General features: G+C 47.7%; 2 protein-coding genes across 10 annotated transcripts in view; both read left to right on the top strand.

Moving 5' to 3' along the window:
- On the top strand, positions 1–18,109 carry ERLIN2 (ER lipid raft associated 2). Of its 4 annotated transcripts, XR_010838449.1 has the most exons (13): positions 84–185; positions 1,453–1,574; positions 3,235–3,316; positions 4,387–4,433; positions 6,140–6,201; positions 6,385–6,510; positions 9,838–9,911; positions 10,079–10,137; positions 10,659–10,750; positions 11,487–11,576; positions 13,250–13,329; positions 13,734–14,126; positions 14,698–18,109. XR_010838449.1 is itself a non-coding variant. In XM_059049262.2 (12 exons), exons 1-12 carry the CDS (start codon positions 51–53, stop codon positions 13,932–13,934), a joined length of 1,170 nt encoding a protein of 389 aa, XP_058905245.2. In that variant the 5' UTR covers positions 1–50; the 3' UTR covers positions 13,935–18,109. The 4 variants fall into 4 exon arrangements, 2 of the variants coding, with proteins under 2 accessions (XP_058905245.2, XP_066878590.1); XM_059049262.2 differs by having other exon boundaries at positions 1–185; positions 13,734–18,109; XR_010838450.1 differs by lacking the exon at positions 13,250–13,329.
- Positions 13,734–25,795, top strand: part of PLPBP (pyridoxal phosphate binding protein) — an 18,060-nt gene continuing 5,998 nt past the window's right edge. Inside the window, exons 1-5 of one of the 6 annotated variants that reach the window (XM_067022493.1) lie at positions 13,734–14,126; positions 20,253–20,593; positions 22,769–22,876; positions 22,955–22,990; positions 23,489–23,564. In XM_067022493.1, the coding sequence (XP_066878594.1) occupies positions 22,826–22,876; positions 22,955–22,990; positions 23,489–23,564 (163 nt within the window). In that variant the 5' untranslated portion in view covers positions 13,734–14,126; positions 20,253–20,593; positions 22,769–22,825. The other 5 variants (XM_067022492.1, XM_067022491.1, XM_059049247.2 and 2 more) reach the window with 5 other exon arrangements.

Raw genomic sequence — 25,795 nt, forward strand, 5'->3', positions numbered from 1 at the left:
GCCCGCTCGGGGCGCGGGAGCGGCACTGGCGAACTAGGGAGAGAAGGGGCATGGTCTTCTCGCGGGAACTAATGGCGTCATCGAAGCGACGGGCCCGGAAGGAAGTAGCGTGCGGAGAGGTGTGGCGGTTTCTGCGGTTGCACGGGGGGTTCGGACGAGTACGGAGCGCCTGGAGGGACAGCCTGGTACGCGGCCCCCGCCCCTTAGTGCGCGCACTTGGGTCTCTGTGAGGCTCCCGGCAGGAGCTGATCGACGGTTCCCCCCGGCCCCCAGCACAGCATCTTTTCTCCCTCGGGAGCGGGAAAGCAACCCCTTTCTGTCCCGTTCCTTCCCCGCGAGCCTCTAGGCGGGACGAAGCGGAGGCTCTTGGAGCCTCCAGCCCCGACCCAGGGCTCCTGGGACTCGCGACCCTCTCTCAGAAGAGGGCAGGGGAGGAGCGCGAGGTGGGGCGGGGGTGACTTCGGGGAGGAAAGGGCTTTTGCAGATAGGACGCAGCTGCAGATCGGTAGCTGGAGGCCGCATGGTAAAATAAGCGCCTCGCAGACGTCTGCGCCCGAGTTAAGTTAGACCCGGGAAGCAGAAATCCACGCGCTGGACGCGTGGGCCCAGGCGCGCCCGATTGGGAACCTCGCTGACAGTTACCGTAGTTTTTCCAGATCATTCAGTGTTCAGGAAATGAGTCTCTCTGGATGCCAACTCTTTCGCGTCCTGGTGCCTGAATACCGTTGAACCCAGGAGCCCCAGAGTCTACCTAGCCTGGGGAACCCCCTTTCCCCTCTAACCATGGGTTTGGGGAACCTGTCAAGTGCAAAGTGCCAGTCAAGCATATGGGAGGGAGTGTGGCTTCAGTGCTGCTCTGAGACCTATATTGTCTAGGGCCAAAGGAATAACTGGGAAGGTGGATCAAAGGCCAGAGAATCCCGCCATGGAACTCGGCTCGCATGCTGTCTCTGTCGCTCCAGCCTCTGGAAGGAGTAAATAATGGTTTCCTTTGAAGTGGCAGGCAATTAGGACTGGGAGGCTCTGACCAGAATTACACAGCCACAACTGCCTGTCATCTGACATCCTCTGTAATTTGGGCCAACGTACTGCAGCTGCCTCGCTTCCCTTTTACTAATATGAGTGGCTCCGGTGACAGCCCATTCGTGTTCACAGGAAGGGAAGGCTGTGTCCTGAACGCTGCCCAATTGGCACTGGTTCTCCCTTGGGCCACGGCTGTATCTGGAGCCACTGCCTCTTCGGGGAGGTGGAGAGTATAATTCCATAGTTAAGGAATGGTGGTGCCAAGTGAGAGCAAGGAGGAAGAGAGTTGTAGATCTAGCCTTGTGTTCATACTGCTACAGGCTGGACGTGAGCCACTTTGCGGAGCTCAGCTTGGGGAGGTGCTCTCGCTGTCAGAGCTTTTCTCCCGCAAGTCAGAGCGCACACGTCTTGCTGTATCTTTTCCCCCAGGGTGAACGCTCACTGATGGCTCAGTTGGGAGCAGTTTTGGCTGTGGCTGCCAGTTTCTTGTGTGCATCTCTCTTCTCAGCTGTGCACAAGATAGAAGAGGGACATATTGGGGTGTATTACAGGTAAGGCAGCGACAGGGAGTAGCTTGCAACTTCCTGTTCAATGACTGGCTTTCCTAGTCAATGTTTAACAGATTCTGCTGACCAGTTGTGTTTATATTTTGTTGAATAGGGGAGTCTTTTAGATTGAGCTTTTGTGTCAGTGACCATGGGGAGGGGAATACACACGCACGTAAATACATATATAAATGTAAATATAAAACCTAGTAGTCTGACGCCATGGATGATAATCGATAAACATGTAGAGAGATTTAGAGAGAAAACCTAAAGGCAGCCATGCTCCTTGAAGATCATCTCTGAAACATTGTTTTCTCCTACTTCCCTCTGGGCGTCTTGGTGCCACAAGGTTACCTCTGACGAGTACCTGTTCTTGATGGCAACCTGAGGAGATGTAATGGGGACCTACTCTTTAAAATTAACATTTCAGGGGCTTCCCTGGTGGCGCAGTGGTTGAAAGTCCGCCTGCCGATGCAGGGGACGCGGGGACACGGGTTCGTGCCCCCAGTTCGGGAAGATCCCACATGCCAAGGAGCGGCTGGGCCCGTGAGCCACGGACGCTGAGCCTGCGCGTCCGGAGCCTGTGCTCTGCAACAGGAGAGGCCACCACAGTGGGAGGCCCGCGTACCGCAAAAAATAAATAAATTAACTAAATTAAATTAAATTAACATTTCAGGAAAAATGAAAGAGCCTGCAGGTTGATTTGTATCCATCAAGGCAAGCTCTAGAATAGTGGTTCTTACAATAACCCATTATGTCACTTTATTTTTATTGCTTTTTTTTTTTAAAGTGTATCTGTGACTTAAATAATATAAAGCAAAAAAGCATTTAATATAAATCTTGGGTTGCTTTCCTTTGAGTAACCTCCATAACCAAGTTATTTGCTTTAAGTGTTTATGAACTCCTTCTTATATGTACCCCGTAATGCTTTTTCTCTGGATGCCAATAGCGAGTTCTAGAAGTCTGATTGGGTTCCCCTCCCTTTAATTATTTCTTCCCACCATCTGTTTCTATGTCCCCCAAAATGGCTTTTAATTTTATTACCATTTACATATAACTTGATTAGAAAAGTAACTGTACTGCCAAAAAAATATTTAGATGGTTTATCAAGTGTACTTAAAATTATTCTTTTTTTTTTTTTTTTTTTTTTTTTTTTTGCGGTACGCGGGCCTCTCACTGTTGTGGCCTCTCCCGTTGCGGAGCACAGGCTCCGGACGCACAGGCTCAGCGGCCATGGCTCACGGGCCCAGCCACTCCACGGCACGTGGGATCTTCCCGGACCGGGGCATGAACCCGTGTCCCCTGCATCGGCAGGCGGACTCTCAACCACTGCGCCACCAGGGAAGTCCTAAAATTATTCTTTTGGTTCTTTGTGTCACTGGACTCCAACACTAGTACCATTAATTGGTCACTATATTACCAGATTTAACTGCCCTTGTGGATCACAACAAGCCCAACATATACGACAAAACAGCTCTCCTCTCTTATCTCAAGTATAGCCAGGGATTCTGCTGTCTTTATTCCACGGATCTGTGGGCATGGCTCTGGCACATGTCACTCTATATTAAATGTTTATGGGGCTGCAGAGAAAGTGGGCCCAAACAGTATTGATGTAACAGACACCCCTTTGCTAAACCGAGCCTGCCTCTCTCTCCCTCCTCTGCAGAGGCGGTGCCCTGCTGACTTCCACCAGCGGCCCTGGCTTCCATCTCATGCTCCCATTCATCACATCCTATAAGTCTGTGCAGGTATACTCGGCTTGTGGGGCAGGGTTGGACCTCTGCAGACTTGGGTGGTGATTAGTGCATGATTTGGAATGATTTAGCCATTGGATGAGTAGATGAGTATAATGCTTTTTCAAGGAATCACTTAAGAATAAGTCATATATATAAAATATAAAGTATGAGGCTCCATGAGCCATTTACTTCTGGAGTTTTACTTGATTGTTGAAATGGCTGAACAGGATCATTGCCTTGGCCCGTCATTCCCAGCTGGGAAGTACGGCTTCACTTCAAGACAAAACCAGAGAAGAATCTGTTCTGAATACACAGAAGGAAAAATAGGATGTTTGTGCATCTGTATGTTTTAAACCACAGTCTACCAAGATAGATGGAAATAAAACATGGTAATTTTGCTGGTTCTTTTTTGAACTTTAGAGATGTGAACATAATTGGGGGGGGTGAACTTGGAGAAGGGAAATGACATCTAAAATAGGTGTAGGATTAGTTATGACAGACCCAAAGCCAGGCTAAGTTAGACTAGTCATCTTTGAAGTATGTCCAGCCAAGAGGAATAAGAAGATTCAGAGAATGACTTTTAAACTAACCCAGGAAAATATCCTGGGATACCTCATCAGCATTTGCCCTGTAGGTTTCTTCTGCCATTTACTGTGCCTGATGGTTTTCAAAGTGCATTCATGCACATTATCTCATCTGAGTCTCCCAATAATCCTGAGAATGGGACGATCAGGTCTTAGAGGCTATGAGGTTAAATAAAGAATCTGCTGTTTCAAGCCTAGTAAATGGAAGAATTGGAAGCAAACAGGGGTCTTGGGACTCCTAATCCAGGGTCTTTTTCACTAAACCATCATTGCTCAGCTTGTTCACGTGGTGGTTCATTTACGGGGAAGCAGGGTGGGTACCTCTGCTTGGTTTGGTCTCACACTGTAAGTGAGGAGCATTCAGTGGGGGTAGTCACATTTCACAGAGGCAAAGTTTAACCCAAATAAGTATTCAAGGCGAAGGCGGTTTGGGTTTCCCAAAAGAACTTACTTTGTCACTGCTCACCTTACAGCATCTCATGTCTCCCCTAATTCCAGACCACACTCCAGACAGATGAGGTGAAGAACGTACCTTGTGGGACAAGGTAAGGTGCCCAGAATAAAGCTGTGAAGCCCAAATAAGAGGCAAGGCCAGCTGGCTGGCTACAGTAAGAGACAGTGAAAAGGGACGTACCCCCTTGGCGGTTTCACCAAGTTCTCTGCCCCCAGGCTCCCTGTGTTCTGAGTCGAGTAGGTGGTGGAGTGCAGTAGATAAAATCACAGAAGGGAGACAAGTTTGGAAGGGCCTTGAATGCCATGATAAAGGCTTTTAGCACATAAATAACTTGCTAGAGGAAGATAACTTTAGCAGAACTAGCTATGGAGAATGTTGGAAAGGTGGTAGGGGGAGAGCTCAGGGGCAGGAAATTCAAAGAGAAAACCAATACGGTGGCCCGGTTGAAAAGTCAGGAAGGTCTGAACAGGGACAGAGTAACAAAATAAACCACACCACAAGGAAACACTCGGACAAATACAGAATCGGAACATCCCACAGAATGGCCCAATTTCATCACAGAGTCGTTGTATTTGGAGGGGCCTTGGGTCAAAAAGGAGACGTAAAGATATAAGCAAATGTAATGGTGAACCTTGCTAAGAACTTGCTTCCAAAATAACAGCTATTAAAGACATTACAGAAACTGCGTTAGTCATTTTGGGCTGCCATAACAGAATACCACAGACTGGGTGGCTTAAACAACAGACATTTATTTTCTCACGGTTCTAGAAGCTCAAAGTCCAAGGTCAAAGTGGCAGCAAGGTTGGTTCCTGGCCTCAAGTGGCTACTTTGCTGTGTTCTCACATGGCCTTTCCTCTGCACACGTGGAAAGAGAAAAAGATCTCTGGTGTCTTTTTCTTCTTTCCTTTACCAGTCCAGTCAGATCAGGGCCCCACCATTATCACCTCATTTAACCTTAATTACCCCTGTAAAGGCCCTGCTTCCAAATGCAGTCGTATTGGGTATTAGAGTTTCAGCATATGGATTTTGGAGAGCATACAATTCAATCCATGACAGGAACTTCTGGGGAAATTTGGAGAAAGACTGGGTATTAGATGGTAAGGAATTATTGCTAATTTCCTTAGGTTTGGGAATGGTATTGTGGCTCTGTGGGAGACTGTCATTATTTTTAGGTGATTGATGCTTGACAGGTGTTAAGGGCTAAGGTATCCTGACCGCCGCAGCTTGCTTTGAAATGTTCAGCAAAAAAAAAAAAAAAAGTAGATCAATCAATAGGTAAAATGTTAATAATTGTTAAATTTAGGCGCTGATATATGAGTGTGAGTTGTACTATTCTTTCAGCTTTTCTGTATGTTTGAAATTGTTTTCTAATGAATGTCAGGGGCGGGGAGGGCTGAACTAAAGTGATGGTGAAAACAAAGTGAGAAACAGTGACCATAAAACCCCACATTTTTAAGTTCTGAGAACTCCGTTACCTTCTTTAGTCTCTTCCTTTCGATTGATTGCTTTAATCAAAAGGCACTGCAGATTCAAAGGGGACGAGCTACTCTTGTCTTACGGCCAAAGTTTCGTTTTTTTCTTCGCGGAGGTATTTTTAGGAGGTGTGATTTCTCGCGAGATTGCGTTCTCGCTAGCGGCTCGGAAGGATTCCTGCCTGGAGAGCCTCCTGCCTCTGACCTCTCACCGTCCTCCCACCATGAACTCTCCTCCTTTCCTGTCAAGTCACACACCTCCCTAGGAGAGGCACCATATTCCAGAGCTTAGCCCTGACTGCTGTGTCCTTGCCTCTTCCGGCAGCGGTGGCGTGATGATCTACTTCGACAGAATCGAGGTGGTGAACTTCCTGGTCCCACACGCAGGTGTGTGCTCGCCGTGCCCCTCCCCAAGCCCAGCCCCTCCCCCGCGGCCCACTCCCCCCACCCCCACGCCGGCCCCACGCCTGCCCGGTGTCTGCTGCGGCAACCCCGGGAAGGGACAGCCGCTGTGTCCGGGGATGTGGTGAGTCCGGCCCGTCCTCATCCTGAATCTCTCCTTCCTCCCAGTGTATGACATAGTGAAGAACTACACTGCCGACTACGACAAGGCGCTCATCTTCAACAAGATCCATCACGAGCTGAACCAGTTCTGCAGTGTCCACACGCTTCAGGAGGTCTACATCGAGCTCTTCGGTAAGAAAGCCTCTTGTGAGGATCACCTGCTCAAGCAGCTCTGCTTCCCCCGCTGCCTACTTCTGAGTTGCCCACAGGGCGGGATGGGTACCAAAGGCCCTGAAGTGTTGAAGATCCAGTGCCCAGGAAGTGCGCGGTCACACAGGGCACTCCTGGGAAATGCTGATGCCGGTGGAAGAAGCTCGTGAGAGTGGTTGAGCGTTGGGCGCAGGAGTAATAGTGGATGAGAGGACTCGCTCCTGCCCTGGATCAGAGGCCTGGGATGGAAATGTGTTCCCACTGTCCCTAAACATCGTTCTGTAATGAAGAGGGGTCAGTTCTAGAAGAACCTTAGAGATTACCCAGCATCCTCCTTTCAAGATAAGGGTACTAAGGCCCAAAGGGAGAAAGTGCCAGAACTGGCTGGTAGCAGAGCTGAAGCTCAGACCGCCCTCCCCTGGCTTCTGGCTTCACCCATGCCACCCTGGATGCAGGGCACCAGGACCGAGTGATGAGAACAGCAAGGGTCACGTGTAATTCTAGAAGTGGGACAAGGACCATAGCTACTTACAGCTCCTAGAACCTCTGTGGGTTTTGGTGGTTGTTGTTTTTACCCTATACCTGTAGAGAGGAATAGGGAAACGCTTAGAACAGAAAGGACCCACGTGGGACTTTCCTGGTGGCACAGTGGTTAAGAATCCACCTGCCAATGCAGGGGACACGGGTTTGAGCATCTGTCGGGGAAGATCCCACATGCTGCGGAGCAACTACACCCGTGCGCCACAACTACTGAGCCTGCGCTCTAGAGCCCGCGAGCCACAACTCCTGAGCCCACGTGCCACAACTACTGGGCGCACATGTGGCAACTACTGAAGCCCGCGCGCCTAGAGCCCGTGCTCTGCAACAAGAGAAGCCACCACAATGAGAAGCCCGCACACCACAACGAAGAGAAGCTCCCACCCGCCGCAACTAGAGAAAGCTCACACGCATCAACGAAGACCCAACGCAGCCAAAAATAAATAAATAAATGTATTTTAAAAAATAAAAGCAAATCAACTTTGCAGTCAGTGGTACAGCTATTCTTGACATCAGGACTGGACAGTGATTTTTCCCAGGAATCTTCATTAAAAGGACCGTGAGTGAGAACATTCTGTAGAGTAGAGGCGGAATCGTTGGCGACACCAGTGGTCTTAATTAAGCAAACAGCCTTTTGCACTGTGTTTCAGATTTGGGAAATCATCAGAAGCACTTTTGACTTTTTTGCAGAAGAAAATGAATCTAAATTCACTTTATAGGCTTTGGATTCTCTTGTGGGGTTTGGATTCAGTGTGCTGTTAAGAACAATTCAGTAAATCTGCTGTTGATTTTTTTTTAACCTCAAACTGATAGAATTTCATAAAATATCTTAGTTTTCTCTTTAGCCATTGTTTTAGAACTTGTGCCATTAAATGAACGTTTCAAAGCATTTGAAACAAAAGACAGAAGAGCTCTAATTTCCATGTAGAGAGAATTAAAATGTGAAATTGTTCTGCATTAGAGAACTTCTCACTATCTTGCAAATGAACTCGGCGGCCTAGTAAAGTAAAACTTCTTGTACAGAGGAGCTAGGGAAGTGTGTTTGCTTTGAAATATCTTTCTTTTTAACATCATTCTTGCCAGCAAGCACTGTTGTGTTTAGAACCATTTGCATCTGCAAAGGAGAAATTCGAGTCTCTAATCCTGTTCCTTGAAGTTGGAAAGTTTTTCTCCGGTCCCCTCCTCTCAGGACTCATAGCCCTGACTTTCAGCTTGACTGCAGTTTTTACCACTGCTTGCTCTGATGCATCCTCTTTGCCTGTCTTATTAAAATGTTATCCAGTACTTGTTAAGAAGTTTGTCCGAAGACCCTCTTTGTGTTCACTTAGTAACATAACTTAATCTGCATCTGTCAGCATAACCATCACCTATAAATAATTTAGAACCGGTGTTACTTGGGTAGTAAACCACCTTGCAAAATATTTCTTCCAGATTTTCCTAGAAAGTTACTAGCCCAGGATCACAGTTTTCTGCCTTGACTGAGATCGAATTTAATCTGATAAACAACTGTGTTACTAACTTATGCAGGGTACAGGCCATCTCCCTTAAAGTTTGGTTGGTCTCCTATTTAAAATAGAAAATATGAAATGGAATGTTTATCTCTAGCCGTCAAATTGTTAGACCCGTGTCAGGTGTGAGATGCTGCCCTTATGGGCATTTCTCCCTCAGTGCTGAGAGGCTGGTGGGAACGTATCTGATATGTAGAAGTATTAAAAACCCCTTGCTTGGCGATATGACAGTTGAAGAAAGTACTGTTCTCAACCCTAACAACCAAAGCGTAATAATTAAATAAGTTCCTTGTTTTGGGTCCTGACTAGCTTCAGCACATCACTGAACCTCTGTGGGCCTCAGTCTGAGCATCTGTAACAGGCATGGAGGTAGACTTACTGTTCCTCAAAGGCTCCTGGGTCACGAATGGCCACTTAAAGCAGATGGCAGCTGGCAGTAGGGAGATGGTTCCGTATAGATGTCCCAGCCCGGTTTCGTGGGTCCTCTTTTCAGTGCTCTTCCAGGATCTTATTGAGGATCTCATGGGCGGCGGGCAGGGAAGGGAAGGCCCAGGCCAGAGCAGGCAGCCTGGGTGCCGCTGTTCTAGGGTCACAGCTAGAGGGACAATCGGTTACAGCTCTTCCAACCCTTGTCCGTGTCATGTTTCAGACAGGGAATCAGGACCCAAGCAAACAACACAGCAAACCACTTGGGCTCGTTTCCAGAACTGTAAATTGTCATTCTCCTTGTGTTATTTGATGGAGTTCCTAATGGAATTAGGCTTCCTTGGGGCTTTCCTTGACATCAGGGTCTGTTTTTCTTTTAGAGACCTCTAAAATTACTCGATTTAATGTGCTTGGCTTTTTCAAAATACCTAACTTGGCCATTCCACCTTCCTTCTTCGTGAAAGCCAGGCGGCCACCTTCCGTTGCTGCTGTTTCTAGCGAAAGGCTGCTGCCTGACTCAAAAAATGTGCTAGAGTTGTTGTTTGTCCTTTTAAAGCCTAGTTCCCTTCTGGGCGAGGCTGATATTTTCTTGAGGCCCCAGGGAAAGGACACGCTCACATCTGGCTCACATAGCGGACCGAGTGGGCATCCCGCCGTGAGAGTCTTGGCAGGGCGTCCTTAGACATCCGGGCTCAGATGAGCAGTCTGCCTTGGGAGGACCTTTTGCCTGTCAGGTACACTCCTGAGCCGGCGTCCTGCCTTGCACTCCACCACCACCCTTCCCTCCTCCCTGCCTGAAAAGTGTAACAGCTCCTTTTTCTCTCTGTCTTGATTCCAGATCAGATTGATGAAAATCTCAAACTGGCTTTGCAGCAGGACCTGACCTCCATGGCCCCCGGGCTCGTCATCCAAGTAAGCACCGCCCTGGTGGGAGCCCTGCCTCCGCCCCCTGCCCCCCGAGGAAGGTGCACCCCCTCTCCCAGAGGGTGTCCTGTCTGTGCAGGAAGATCCAGGGCCGGTGGGAGCTGCCCCCTCAGCACCTCACCTCCCCGCCGGCTGCTGTCTGTATCCCTCTCCAGGCTGTGCGGGTGACAAAGCCCAACATACCTGAGGCCATCCGCAGGAACTACGAGCTGATGTGAGTGTGCCGGCGCCCCCCCCCCGCCCCCCGCCCCCCGTCATCCCGCCCCGGGGCTGATCGACGCCGGGCCAGGCATCCCCTCTTGAGCGTTTGTTACAGCGCACCACCCTGGAAGATGGGGCAGGCGTGTCAGGACGCTCGCCTGGGCTCCGCCACGGCAGAGCAGGGGTGCTCTTCAGAGGGCCGGGGACGGGGCTGGGGGGGGAGGCGTGTGGCATTTCACAGCTCGTGCCAAAGAAGGCGGGGAGCGGCGATTGCGTGGGCAGGCAGGTGCCTTTTACTGAAGTCAGTTATGCTTTATTTGCTACCAATGAGTTTTGGAGGAGAAGGCAAGCCATGTTAACTGCCTGCAGCGGAGCCGCTTTCACCTGGGACGTTAAAGAGGCAGCCAGGATAGAGGAAGGAACGACAGGCTGCGTCCCCCGGGGCGGGGGCAGTTTGTCTTCTCCAGGGCGCAGTGAAGCTCCGCGGAAGCCGGTCGCCGGCGGCCCACAGCTGTGCGTTTTTCTCCCCTTCAGGGAAAGCGAGAAGACGAAGCTTCTGATTGCGGCCCAGAAGCAGAAGGTGGTGGAGAAGGAAGCCGAGACAGAGCGGAAGAAGGCCCTCATCGGTCTGGCTGGGCTTCTGGGGCCCCCTTTCAGAGCAGACGGGCCGGGGAGGGTGGAGGCATTCGGGAAGCCTGGGGCATGGGCCTCCCAAGGCCACGCGCGGGGGCGGCCTTCATCCCCCAGGGGCAGAGCTGAAATTGTAAGGTCGCAGCCAGGCATCGTGAGCTTTGAGTTTCCACAAATCGCTGAAATGAGAGGAGCCCTTCCAGTTAATTCCTCACTCACGATGATAATAACACCGATTGGGCCCTTACTATGAGCCGTGGGCTTTTCGGAACACTTGCCGGTGAATCATCTCGCTCCTCACACACCCAGCCCCGCCGGGTGAGGAGGGCACCATCCTTAACCTGCTTTCACTGAGCTGAAGCACACAGAGGCTAGATTACTGCCCAGGGGCACATGGCAGAGCAGTGATGGAAACCGGCTTCAAATCCAGGGACTCTGCCCCTGAACCCGGGTTCTTCACCACTGCACCAGACGACCAGCCACAGCCCTGGCCACTTCCTAAAGTGCCGTGGCGGGAGGAAACCTGTACCTTAACCCTTAAAACATTCCTTTGGAAGAAATATCCTGTGACTTAGGAGAGGGAGCCGGCCATGGCTGCCTCTGGGCCAGTGGCCCTTCACCCGAGCTCACCCGCCGCCCTGCATCAGGGCCTCACATCAGGTGAAAGGTGCAATGCAGTCAAACTCTGGAAATATCAGAGCTCTAAGCCTTTTCTCAACTTCATTAATATAGAGGCAGAGAAAGTGGCTCAGGTGGCAGAAATCACCTATGGGCAGAAGGTGATGGAGAAGGAGACGGAGAAGAGAATTTCAGAAATCGAAGGTGAGCAAGAGTGAAATTCCCGCCTGCCTTTTCCTCAAACCCCACTCTGTGGCCAGGGGGTGGGAGAGTCATTTCCTTTGCTCTGTAATCTCTGTTCTCAGATGTTGTGATTTCTTTGGAACATCCCTTGTTCTCTGTGCTCTGACTCGAGTTTTGGGGAGATTCGGTCCAGGCTGGCATTAATTTTCCACTTCAGAGATTCAGTCACTAGATTTTAGTTGGGTGTCATCAGGACTCTTCTGCCAGGCTTAAGAAAAAGGGAAATCACGTGGTCCCTGCTGTCTTGGGCTCACAGTCTGGCATTGGAAGTAAACCAAGAAGCTAGGTCCAGACCTAGCTAGGTCCAGACCTAGGTCCAGCTCGCTCCCTCCTGCCTTACCCACCCCCCTCCTCAGAAGCCCGTGAACACCATAGTTTTGGCCTCTCAGGGTCTCTGTGGATGTGAGGCAGGGTGCGAAGAAGACACCTTTCAATACCGACACCACGAGCTGGAGAGAGGTGTTGTCTTTGCCAGCTTCTCTGACTCTCACTCGCCTTCAGTCCCCTGCCCCTCAGCTCTCACCTCATTCTCACCACCCACCTTCTCCTCCGTGTGGTGCCTTTATATCAAGCAAATTCTAGGCCAAAAACAAGACCTCAGGGCCCAGCTTCAGGCTACACAGTGCTGTGTCCAGTTGTACTCACGATGGGGCCTCTTGGGCTTTGCAGGTGCCCGTGGAGGAGCCAGTTAGGCTTTTACGGATCAGCGGCTCTTCACTGGGGAGCTCTTGGCCGAACAGCACATTTTTATTTCTTATAAATGCAGGTCACCAGGCGCTAAGGCCAGTCGAGTTGGCCGCATGCACCCCAGCCGGCCTGAAGGCTTCCACCACCCAGGGCCCCGCTGAGGCTGTGCAGTGAGAACCCACCCCCAGTCCCCCCCCTTGCTTCCCAGGCTTTTGCTACAGGTGTTGCTCACGCAAGGCTGGCCCCATTCCCAAGGCCAGGGATAAATACCAAAAATTTTGCATCAGCTTGACCGAAACCTGGTCTGAGCAGATTAAGGAAGCAGATCGCAAAGAAGTTTAAATGGGTCAGAGTCCAAACAGGTGTTAGTCTGGACCACAGCATGTCATGTCCTTCAAGTTGTGCCTGCTTAAGCGCTGCTAATTAGAGCCTTTCTGAAATGATTGATGGAAATGAAAAGGGAGCTGAAGTTGGAGAGGGGCTGGACTGTTTTGTTTATGGTAGTCGGTTTCAGGGCAGATCCACCTCGGGCCGTATCCTGAGCCTTCTTCGGGCTTCCCTTGCTCTTGCTGTGTAATAGGAGGGGAGAGCGCCGGGGTGGAGAGCTCGGAGACTGAAGGTTGAGGCGGGTCCCGCCCCTCTCCTCACAGGCCACAGAAGGAGTAAGCGGCTAGAAAGAGGACGTGTCTCCACGATGCTGTCGGGCACAGCAGTAGACTTGCTCAGAGTTAGCTAGTCCCCACCACCGGGAGATGCCGTCAGAGCACTCTTTCATCTTGGTCGATTTCCACAACCACTTGTGAAACAGGAAAAAAGTGCCTTTTCCCCAGTTTCATAAATGAGGAAATCAGAGCACAGAGAAGCCCAGGGTCGCGGGGGCAGTCGGGGAAAGTTGCGGGGGCGAGCCTTCTGATAGCCTCTGCACTTCACTGCGTTCTTCCCTTAAGATGCTGCGTTTCTGGCCCGGGAGAAGGCCAAGGCGGATGCCGAGTGCTACACTGCCATGAAAATAGCCGAAGCAAATAAGGTAAAGGCCCAGCGCCTCCTGGCCGCCAGAGGGCGTGTGCCCGGCTTGAGAGTTGCCGGGTGGTTGTGAGAGCGCGGCGCCTGCCCCGGCCCCTCGTGGTCGGGAGCGAGGACTCCTGTGCGGCCGGCGCCTTCCCTTCCCCTTAGCTGGACCCTGAGAGAAGTTTAATTTTGCTGGTAAACAGAGAAACTCCTGAAACTCTCGCAGTTCTCACCTTGAGGACACGAGACTACTCTGTCCCAGAGAAGGGGTTTCGCGGATACGAATGTAACAGTGCGACCAGGAAGAGGCGCCGGGGGCGTGGTTCTCACGGAGACCCTCTCCTCGCGAAAGGAAAGGGGTGCCGCCCAGACTTTTCCCTAATCTGGCCCCACCAGAGTCTTTCTTCCTCATTTTTCTTCCAGCTGAAGCTGACCCCCGAGTATTTGCAGCTGATGAAGTACAAGGCCATCGCTTCCAACAGCAAGATTTACTTTGGCAAAGACATCCCTGACATGTTCGTGGACTCCGCGGGGAGCCTGGGCAAGCACTTGGAGGCGCTAGCTGACAAGCCGAGCTCTGGCTCAGAAGAGGAGCCCTCGGAGGCAGACTCGGAGGAGAACTGAATGTTTCTGTCCCCAGCCGCACATGACACTCAAAGAGATCTTTATTTTTTAATGATGAACCAGCCCCCCCTTCCACACTACCTTCTTTGACTCTCTTCCACGTGCTGTGGTGAAAAAAGAAGAAACGGACTTAAATCTATTCCCCTTCCTGGGAAGCGGGGGCGGGGACTGATGAATCGGGGTTTTCTTCAGGTAAGTAGGTTACGTGACTTCTGTTAACATTTGGAAACCGTGGGTTAGACCTTTGACCTCCAGGCACTGATTTTCGCCCTTTTGAAACTGGCTTAACTAGGGATGCGATTAATAAGGAGTGGGAGAAATGCGGGGTGTCGCCTCCGATCGGACTGCCCTTATTTGGGGAAAGGCAGTCCAGTGTTCTCATCGTGCCTCCAAGGTGGGAGATGCCCGTGGGTGAGGCCCAGCTACCGAGCAAATACGTGCTTGTAAGTTTGCCAGCAGCGCTGTGGAGAAACGGCTGCGGTGGATGTTGGCTTTCCCGGCGCTCCTGGCCGTGAGCCGGTGAGTTAACCGCCGAGGCCCGCTCTCTGGAGCCCTGGTACGGAAGAGCTGGTGCCAGGTTTTGCAAGCTTTTCTACACACCACCCTCCCGGCCCCAGGGCTGAAAGCGTGGTGGCTTCCGACCACATCTCCAGGGTCAGGGTTTGGCCACCACCACACAATTCTTTTTAAAACTTTTCACCTATTCTGTGATTTGTGTTTTTTTTTTTTTTCTCCTCTTAACCTGTTCGTTGGTTCCACTCAGCATCAAGAAGACAGGAACGAACAACTCAGGTGTCTTCAAAGCTGCTGAAGTGGGACCGTGCTATCTGTTAGCCACTGTGGTACCTGCTTGGCAAACTGTGTGCGTTCCTTGAGATAAAGTGTCTTTTCATTGCTGTGGGGATCCTACTGTTGAAGACCTGCTCTAGGGGAGGAAGACGGGCTCGTCCAAAAGACCCCCCAGTCTCAGGGCCCGTGACCTGTGCTGGGGTCTGTCTGATGTAGCGATAAGGGGGAGCCCGTTCGCTAAAAGGCAGGTGTCTTTAAATCCAGGGCTCCAGGGGTCACACCCCAGAGACAGCTGTGTGGGTACGAGTTCATGCCCTAGTCCCTGGGTCACAAGGGCTGCATGAGAAGCCACTCAAATGTTTTTGCACTACTAATTGGGAGATTTGATGTGGGGGACACAAACACGAAGAAAGGTCTTCTTGTGTCCTGAAGTTGGAGTTGGGGGCAGGCGTGTGCACCAGGTCGCTAAGTGGAGGGCAGCTGTCTGGAGTGAACTTGCAAGCCTGTTGGTATCGTCCACGACAAGCCCTGGCTGAGGATTTGTTATTAGCTGCCCCCCGCCTCCAAGAACTCCCACTGGACCCCTCTTTTCTCGGTTAAACTGCAAATGATACTTTCTGGCACAGATTTCCATCTCATTTTTGATCCCACGCCCTAAGTAGCACCAGGCTCTTTGGGGGTTGGGGGAGCATTCAGCCGGCCTAGGAAGACACAAAGGGTTAACCCCCCTTAATTTAAATGTTGCCCTTCTCTGTTCTAATTCGTGGGACTTAGAATTCTCAAGCCACCATTCCTGGTCACACTTTGTGCAGGCAGCCAAATGCTCCTGGGAGTGATGGATTTCAATGTGCTCAGAAGGCCTTGCAGAAGGCAGTTAGTCTAAGACCAATGCAAGGTATCCATCATTAAGATACACTCACCCTCCTCCCACTTCAGTGCCATTAATCACTTGTTAGGAGTACCGTGTCACATCCAGCATCCCCGATTTACATATTTGTCGGCTCCTCTGCCCCGAGACCGGCTGCCTAAGCCTCAGAAAACACTACTTCTCTCCCGTGGAATACGCAGCAAGGACATCTCAGCCTCTCTGAAAAACAAGCTTGCTCAGATTCTTAACCGGAACTTCTCTCTAATACTAGCATCCTGTGATGGCTTGTCCCTTGCACTAGACCACAAAGGAGCCTTGGTGAATTCCTGCTACACCTATCCCCCTTCAACGTCAATGTCACTTCTTCTTTAAGCAAAAAATATAACTGTTGTAGTACCCATTCGTTTAACTCCAGTGTTGTCTGTACCTGCCTGAATAGGAAAATCATGGAAATGGGCTGTTTTCTTAGCTTGGGACAACTAACCCATCTGTCTATGTGACTTCGTGTCTGTAACACTTACTAGAAAACCTGATCTGAAAACATTTGACTTCTGAACATGTAAACTGTGACAGCCTGCAATTTTGTAGGCAGTGAAGTCATGGCTGCTATTGATAAATGGAACCTCTATCAAAATAAGGAACTGTTCATAAAAGTCCGTTTTTGTAGGACTTTCCAAGGAAAAATCACCTTGGTTGAATGTTTCTCACTCATTAAACTTTGCAGAAGTGCTCTATATTCAGTACTGGGTTTAATCACTTTTTTAATATCTGGACAGAATATTGGAAAAGAAGCCGCAGTTTGTTGATTTTTATATGACTAAAATAAATTTGGGAGGGATCTGCGCTTGTATTAAGTTGAGAGAGGAAAACAAATCACTGAAAGAATCTTAGCAATATAGTCACCCCCCGGCATCTGCAGGGACCTGGTTCCAGGACACCCCCCCGCCCCATACCAAAATCCGTGGATGCTCGGGTCCCTTGTATAAGATGGCCTAGTACAGCTGCCTCTGTATCCGCGGGTTCCACGTCCACAGATACAAAGCGCTAACTATATTGATCCGAAAAAAGCAGATGTTTTATAAATGATGTGTTGCAGTTTCTGTGGGTCTCTATCTTTCATCACAGATAACTTCACCATTTATAAACGGTGAAAGTAAGATCTTCGTATTTACTGACTTACCTATTTAAGTCTGATCGAGGATAAGTCGTATCCTGACTAGTGGTCACTCTGCATCTATGGACTTAACCACTGCTTCTTTCGTTCTATTCAGTAGGGTTCTAGCCACTGTTTCTGGTGTTTCCTTTTAAAAGAGGTAATAGCCAATCATTTTGTGTTTGTATTTCCATTCCTCTCTATTTCTGCTTTTGTGCAAGCTGGTGATTGAACAGTCAAAACTAGTTCTACTTGCAAAGAGCCCCGAGGACTGAATGACCCCCTTTGTAACTGAGAAACGATTGTTGTTATATTAATCGCTCTACAAATGATATGCTGGATTCATTGCCTTGGACTGATAGATGGAAAAATTGTTTTGGACAACTCTAAAGGTGTGATTTGATGTCTTAGTTCTATTTTGAGTCTTGCTCAATAAAATGAGTCTTTGTATTTTTTTTATTACAGTGAAATTTAGCAATAGCTAATATTAGGTTAGGTGATATAAAGAGAGAAAACATTTCTGCCTAGTGAGTTAAGTCGAGCCCCCAAGATATATTCAGGTGAATATCTATTCCCATTATCTATGTAGAAATAATAAACAGCTTATTTGTGAAAGTGGCATAATTCTTGGTAGGTGCTACGGAGATTTATCGTAAAATACTCCATACACTGCTGCAATTCTGCTCCAAAAGAGCAGAGGTACTTTGAATTGACCCAAAATTCATTTTGATGTCAATTCGGTAAGAGAGTCACAGTCTCTATCTGGGAAATCTGCCCAGCCTAGAGTTGCCGAATAAAATACAGGATGCCCAGTTAAATGTGATTTTCATATAAACAACGAATAATTTTTAGTATAAGTATGTCCCAAATATTGCATGAGACATACTAAAAAAGTATTCGTTGTTTATATGAAATTCACATTTAACTGAGCATCCTGGTTGACCCTTGAACAACACGGGTCAACTTTTACACGGATTTTTTTCAATAAACACATACTACAGGACTATTCAATCTGTGGTTGGTTGGCTTCGCAGATGCAGAACCACAGATACGAGGGCCTGCTATAAAGTTATAGGCAGATTTTCGTCGATGCCAGCCGGGGTCAGTGCCTCTAACACCTGCATTGTTCAAGGATCAACTGTATTTTTATTTGCTGAATCTGGCAACCCTAGCCCATGCTTTCTCAGGTTTTTCAATGGTGCTCCCAAACTTTCTCTGTTGGTTGGAGAGCCCAACACAAATACTATGAATTTACAATTGAATAGGTAAATTAAGAATGTAGTTTCTAGAATTAGACTGCCAAGATTCAAATCCCTTCTCTACCACTTCTTAGATGTATGGTCTTGAATAAATTCTTTAACCTGTCTGAGCCTCAGTTTCTTCATCTATAAAATGGGTTGAGTGGATGAAATGAAAACGCATGTGAAGGGGTTAGCACAGTGCATAAGTGTTCAAAAATAACTTATTTTCAGTCATCTGGAAAAACAGGCTAGAAAACACACAGGTAACTAAGTGGGAAGTCAAACAGATGTCATAACATGGAGTAAGGTTACAGGTAGGATAGCACATAGAGGAAGAAGAGAACACCACTGCAATTCAACCAACGCAGTATTGAGAATTCATACTTCCAGCAATGCAGTAGATAGGTAGAAAATTAGCCAGTTTGGCCCTGTTGAAATGAATTGCTCACTTCTGGGCTCCAATTTAAAAAAAAAAAAAAAAAAAGAATTGTAGAGGCTAGGAAGAAAAGATGTTAAAACCAAAAGAAAAAAAGTAGTTAAAAACTAAATCTCATGGGTTGACCCCAGAAAAGGCAGAAGGGGAGTTTAGCAACTTCACTTTTATAAAACTTGCATCATTGTACAACACAGGGAATATAGCCAATATTTTAAAATAGCCATAAATGGAGCATAACCTTTAAAAACTGTGAATCACTATATTGTGCACCTGTAATGTATAATATTGTCCATCAACTTCAATTTTTTTAAAAAGTTGCAGGATTTTCCTGGTGGTCCAGTGGTTAAGACTCCACACTTCCACTGCAGGGGGCACGGGTTCGATCCCTGGTCAGGGAACTAAGATGCCGCCCGCCTCACAGCGCAGCCAAAAAAAAAAAGGTTGCGTCATGGTCAGCTAGATAGTCTAGCTCCTCAGAGACCAAAGAAGAGGAAATGGGCTCGCAGAATAGAGCATTTTGAAAGATTTTACTTTAAGACTGGCTAAAATTTGAAATAGGGAGAAGTGGTTATCTGCAAATAGAAAATAAATCCAGGGTTTATCACAGATAACGTTTTCTTCTCTGATGGTCTTGGGGAGATTCTGTGCTGTTTGGGATGGTTTAAATGTCATCCTCTCTATATGAAGGATCAAATGATCTCTAAAGGTCCTCCCCAGGTCTAGGGTTCTAGAATCTATATTGACATTTCAAAAGCCAAATGTGACAGCATGTTTGCTGAGGGATTGCTGTCATGGCTTCTCTACCTGAATTCATTTAAACTGGAACATGGGCATTATTTTTCCATTTTTCTTCAGAGCCAAGTAACCAGGCAACAGTAACTTTTTATTATTTTATCTTTTTTTTAAATCCCCCCGAAAGAATCACAGTAAACTCAAAAGGAAACTTTTTTTTTTTTTTTTGGCCACACTGCGCAGCTTGTGGGATCTTAATTCCCTCACAGGGATGAAACCCAGGCCCTCGGCAGTGAAAGTGCAGAGTCCTAACCACTGGACCACCAGGGGATTCCCTAAAGGAAATAATTTTTAAATCCATAAATGTTTTTCTCATAATTCAGGGCGTTAGACTACAGAGGTGAATATTTTAAAAGTTTGATGGCATTTATGGTGAGTAAGTATACTAGATTTTTTTTTTTTTTTTTTTTTTTTTGCAGTACGCGGGCCTCTCCCGTTGCGGAGCACAGGCTCCAGACGCGCAGGCTCAGTAGCTGTGGCGCACGGGCCTAGTTGCTCCGCGGCATGTGGGATTTTCCCAGTGGCCCCTGCCCTGGCAGGCAGATTCTCAACCACTGCGCCACCAGGGAAGCCCCTACTGCGCTAATCTTTGTATCGTTTGGCTCCTCATCCTGTTTGTGATCTTCATATGGCCCAGAGCTGCACACATAGGAGACTCAAGAACTGGGCTGAATGTGTGTGGAGTCCAGGCTGGACTGTCTAAAGCTGCCTGTGCTCTCCTCCCAGAAGGCAGCACCTGCCACCGGGGGGACTGCGGTGTGGACAGTCCGAGTTGAGGCTTGTTGTCCAAACTACACACCGGGTTTTGTAAATTAAGTATCAATACAATAAGAATTCAAAGATCTCATTAAGTTTTTCTATTGGTTACATATTGAAACCTTACTCTGGATATATTGGGCTATATACAACGTATTTCTTTTTTAAATGTGCCTATTAGAAAACTTTGAATTACCTATATGTCTTACACTGGGCAGTACTGGGCTAAAGGATGACCAGAGGAAAATAACCGTACATTTAAATCCTGCCATTTTCTTTGCAGTTTTCTTTTATATCTCTTAACGGTTCCTCCCGAGAATCATCTGAGATAAAAGACATGTTTCCCGCCCCAGCAGCTTCTCCTGCTGATCCGCGAGCAAAGGACCTCGGGAACAGGCCACGTTTTCTGCGTCCCTTCGGTTCCGCGGGGGAGGCAGAGACCGCGGACGCGGAAGGCCCGCCCCGCGGCCCGGGAACGACACCAGTAGTGCCTCCGCACCCAGGAGCCCCGCCGGGCTTCCGCGGCGACCTCCCCAAGATGGCGCCGCCAAGGAGACGGGGCCGGGGCCGCCCGCGTCATCCCCGTCCCGCCCCTTGCTGACGATTGGCTGAAACGACTCGGTGGTGAGCGGTGATTGGGCACACGGAGACGTGAGCTGGGCGGGACCGGAAGGGGTCTCAGCCCGGGGAGCGGGAGTCCGCGCTCGACGTTAGGCCCTGGGGGATGTGGAGAGCTGGCAGCATGTCGGCGGAGCTGGGGGTGGGCTTCGCCTTGAGGGCGGTGAACGAGCGCGTGCAGCAGGCGGTGACGCGGCGGCCGCGGGTGAGGAAGGGGACTGCGTGGTGACGATGGGCGGCCGCTTTGAGGCGGGGTGGTGGGGGAACACTTGCGTGTGAATGGGTCGTCACAGTGACGCAGAGGGGTCTCCCGGAGGGGCGGGACCTGCCCGCCTCCTTGGCATTGGAGCGGGTTGCAGAGCCCCCAAAAGGCTAGCGAAGGGGTTCCTCAGTTTCCGTCAGGTTTTCTGGAGGTTGGCTTGGTCGGAGCAGAAGGTGTCGGTATCCCGGGAAAATGACCAGTCTCCAGGCATTGCGATCATTGTTCATCCCGCTTCGTGTTTGGGGTCAGTAGCCTTGGCGGATGGGAGAGGGGCCAGGCCTGTACCCAGAGGCTGCAGGAGAAAACATCCACTACCAGAGCAGCCAAAGGAGGCCAGGTCAGCCGGAGATCACGTGTGTGGCAGCGTCTCAGCTAGTAGATGCTCAATAAATGTCAGCCCCCCCCACCCCCCTTGCTTGCGCAGGACAAGGTGGATTGGCCCGATTTGGGAGGGAGGCACCAGAGCTGCACTTGCGCGTTTGGGGCGGGAGGGAACTGACTTCCAATCCCAAGCAGTTTACGGGGAGATTTTTTTTTTCCTTATATATATTTCCTCTCCTGTTGGAAGTTCACTAAACCAAAGGTCAATATCTTCCCCCCTCAGTGAAAGTTTAAGCTGAATGGTGTGCAGTGAGACAGGCTTGAATAGAGAGGTCACAGTTCCCTCTGATAAAGCATTTATGGTGTTAGAGCTCAGAATGCTGGCCTGGAGACAGAAGACCTGTATTAGTGTAGCTTTTACTTGGCTGTTACTTAGACGTTACCTTGAACAAGTCACTTAACTGCTCGGGCTGTCAGTTTCCTCATATGTACAAGCAATGGAAAGCTCTAAGCTCCCTTCCAGCATTAATTTTTTGTGCTTCTCCAAGAAAAAGCTAGAGATTCCCCTAATAAATAATCACGCTAGGGGGTGCTCCCAGCATAACTCTCAGGCAGATGGGCTGCCTGTTCCACTTTTTTCTCTAGAAACTGTCAATTCATCAACATAATCCTAGGAGTTATGACATGGTCTCATAAAAGGTTGGCAGTGCAGCCCTCTGAAGGAAGGGGAAACTCTTTGCTAATCATTGTAACTTTTCAGGCCCTTTGAGAACTCTGTGATTCTGTAAAAATTCCAGAGGGTGATGGGGTACATGAAAACTGAGCCATAAGGGGATAGGTGAATCTCTTCCCTGTGTGGATTTGGTTGCAGCAGAGTCCAGGGAAGCCATGCTCTTTATGTAACGGCCATGACAGGGGGGTCAGATAGGTCTAATCCTGAGTCCAGAGCCTTCTGTGTCCTTGCCTCGGTTCTGCCGCTGGTTCTTGATTAGATTGTACAATAAGTTACAGAGTGGCCCTAAGCAGGCAGCTTTTGAGAGTGCCGGTGGGCAATATTGATAATTACACCAGGATCCAGATGAGTTTCCAAGACTGTTGACCTCGAGGTTTCAGAAGCCAGAAGTGGCCTCTCTTCTAGTCAGAGAGCAATGCCTTCTCTTGACAAAGTGATTCTTAAACCTCCAACCTTGGCATGCAAGAGACTTATCCGGGGAGCTTGATTTAAAGGAGATTCTCAGACTCCAGACTGAGATTCAGATCCAGTGGGTCTGGAGCAGGACCCAGGTGATGCTGATACTGTCGGTCAAAGACCAGGCTTTACGGAAATCCTGCTCGTACTTACCTACCCAGCTCTCCTGAGAGAGAAAGGTCTTCTGCTAGATGTTAAGGTAGCTAGCGTATTAGAGTTAGATGCCATGCATACAAAAGACATTTGACCAACATCATTTGATACTGATCTCCCTGCAGTATTGGACAAATGGATCTTACAGAATGCCAAGTTAAAGATCTCTGCCAGTCTCTTCTAGCGGATGTCCTACAGGGCTTATTGGGATAATGTTCCCAACCATTGATTCATCTGGGTCTTTTCCTCTTGGCAGGAACTCCCAGCCATCCAGCCCCGGCTAGTAGCGGTCAGCAAAACCAAACCTGCAGACATGGTGATCGAGGCCTACAGTCACGGGCAGCGCACTTTCGGGGAGAACTATGTAAGAGCCCTTTTCCACACTGCCCTCAGAAGAGTCACGTATGCCAGGCTTCTGACTTGTTCTGTTTTTACCCTCTAGGTTCAGGAACTGCTTGAAAAAGCATCAAATCCTAAAGTAAGTGGAATCTGAATTCTTTAGTTTGTATCTCAATCTTGGCTGTTCAGTTGAAAATTAGACCCACATCGGTGGTTGAGTTTCAGAGCGGGAGGTCAGGCTGGCGGTAGAAATGTCTGCGTTCACCTTGAGCCCTAAACATTTCCCATCTAGATTTGCTTTCTTTCTTAAGACCATAGTTTTCTCCTTTGTGTCTTTTTGAAAATGGTGATTTGTAGGAGCTTGCTGTAATCTTGGATCCTTTTGAGATTTGAAAGCTTTAATCAGTTCATTCCTAATGCGCAATATCTGAAAGAAGGAGAGAGTTGATGGGACCAAGGGAGAGAAATGGAACAGAAGCCTTCAGTTTTTCTCTCAGTATCCTTAGGAGCCTGACCGAAGGTGACAGTAGTGGTTTATTGCATAGAGGGGAAAGGTCAGAAGGCAGTGTGCAAGGTATGTGGGCGGGCAAGGCCTCCACACAGTCTGAGTCAAACATGGTCACCTCTCTCTCTTCAGATTCTGTCTTCGTGTCCTGAGATCAAATGGCACTTCATTGGCCATCTACAGAAACAAAATGTCAACAAGTTGATGGGTAAGATAAAACTCTAAATATGAAGACACAATTTTTTCATCATTGTATCACTTACAGTACTTGCTGTGGAAGAGAGAAGATTTTAGAGTATTCCTGATTCACCATTTGTGCTTTGGAATTTCTTTGGGGAAAGAAATCTTAGTTCTTTTTTCAATTGTTTTTTAATTGAAGTATAGCTGATTTACAATGTTGTGCCCGTCTCTGCCGTACAGCAGAGTGACTCAGTTATACACATATACGCATTCTCTTTTTCATATTCTTTTCTATTCTGGTTTATTACAGGCTATTGAATATAGTTCCCTGTGCTCTACAGTAGGACCTTGTTGTTTATCCATCCTGTATATAATAGTTTGCATCTACTAACCCCAGACTCCCAGTCTGTCCCTCTCCCTCCCCCTCCCTCTTGGCAACCACAGTCTGTTCTGTGTCTGTGAGTCTGTTTCTGTTTTGTAGATAGGTTCATTTGTGCCATATTTTAGATTCCACATATAAGTGATATCATATGGTATTTGTCTTTCTGACTTACTTCACTTAGTATGATCATCTCTAGTTGCATCCATGTTGCTGCAAATGGTATTAGGAAATCTTAGTTCTTGATATAAGGGAAAACATCATGTAAGAAAAGAATGAACTCACAATTGACTGGGTAATATATACTTGGAAACCTATCGTACCTCACATTAGGTATTTTTTGGTGGTCTTTGAAATAAATTATAAGGAATTAAAGCCTATAAAATTTTTCAGCTGGCAAAGGAGACACTTTTGTCCTTTTCCCTCTAAATCAAAGGCTACAGTAAATAAAATACAATAATATACAATACTACAAGTAAAGTATATAATAATAAAATACAATATACAGTAACATACAGTAAATAAAGGAAAATTAAGAATTAACTATAGAAAGACTTAACTGCGTGAAAATGACAGGTGGAGCTCTTCCTCAATAACTGAATACTTATTTCTCTCAAGGTGTCAAAATTAACGTAACCTATATTTATTTTTTAAAACAGCCTTATTGAAGTATAATTGACATACAATAAATTGCACATATTTAATTTGATAAGTTTTGACATATGTTTGCACTTATGAAACCATCACAACAGTCATGGTCTTAAACATATTCAGAATGGCCATCATCAAAAATTATACAAATAATAAATACTGAAGAGGGTGTGGAGAAAAGGGAACCCTCCTACACTGTTGATGGGAATGTAAATTGATACAGCCACTATGGAGAACAAGATGGAGGTTCCTTAAGAACCTCTTTAAGAACCTTCCTTAAGAACTAAAAATAGAACTGACATATGATCCAGCAATCCCACTCCTGCGCATATATCCAGAAAAGATGAAAACTCTAATTTGAAAAGATACAAGCTCCCCAGTATTCATAGCAGCACTGTTTACAATAGCCAAAACATGGAAGCAGCCTGAGTGTCCATCAGCAGATGAATGGATAAAGAAGATGTGGTACCTATAGACAATGGAATATTACTCAGCCATGAAAATGAATGAAATTCTGCCATTTGCAGCAACATAGATGGACCTAGAGATGATCACACTAAGTGAAGTAAGGCTGAGAAAGACAAATATATGCTATCACTTATATGTGGAATCTAAAAAAAAAATGTACAAAATGAACTTATTTACAAAACAGCATCAGACTCACAGACAGGAAACAAACTTATGGTGACCAAAGGGGACAGGGGTGGGGGGAGGGATAAATCAGGAGTGTGGGATTAACAGATACACACCACTGTGTATAAAATAGATAAACAACAAGGTCCTACTGCATAGCACAGGGAACTATATTCAGTATCTTGTAATAACTTTTATGGGAAAAGAATCAGAATATATATAACTGAATCACTGCTCTATACCTGAAACTAACACAATATTGTAAGTCAACTATACTGCAATTTAAAAAAAGAATGGAAATAAAGTGATTAGCATATTCCTGGAGGATTTCAGTGTTTAATAAAAGTAAGCTGCTGATGTTGCTTCTGTCTTGTTTTTTATCTGAGGCAAAACTAAATCCATCTTTGGGAAAGAAGTTGGTTTTGATGACAGCTAAGTGTCTCCCTTAGCTGTCAGTGGTCATTCTGATGTCCTTGTTGAATAAGAGCATCCCCATCCTAGGAATTTTAAAGACATGGAGCTATCAGGCCCAGGGAGCACTTTAGCTTTCACTGTTTAACCTTTCCTTATTGTCATCTTGGCCTGTTTCTCTCAGT

This window comes from Kogia breviceps, chromosome 20 (genome assembly GCF_026419965.1).
Source record: "Kogia breviceps isolate mKogBre1 chromosome 20, mKogBre1 haplotype 1, whole genome shotgun sequence".
Lineage (NCBI taxonomy): Eukaryota > Metazoa > Chordata > Mammalia > Artiodactyla > Physeteridae > Kogia > Kogia breviceps.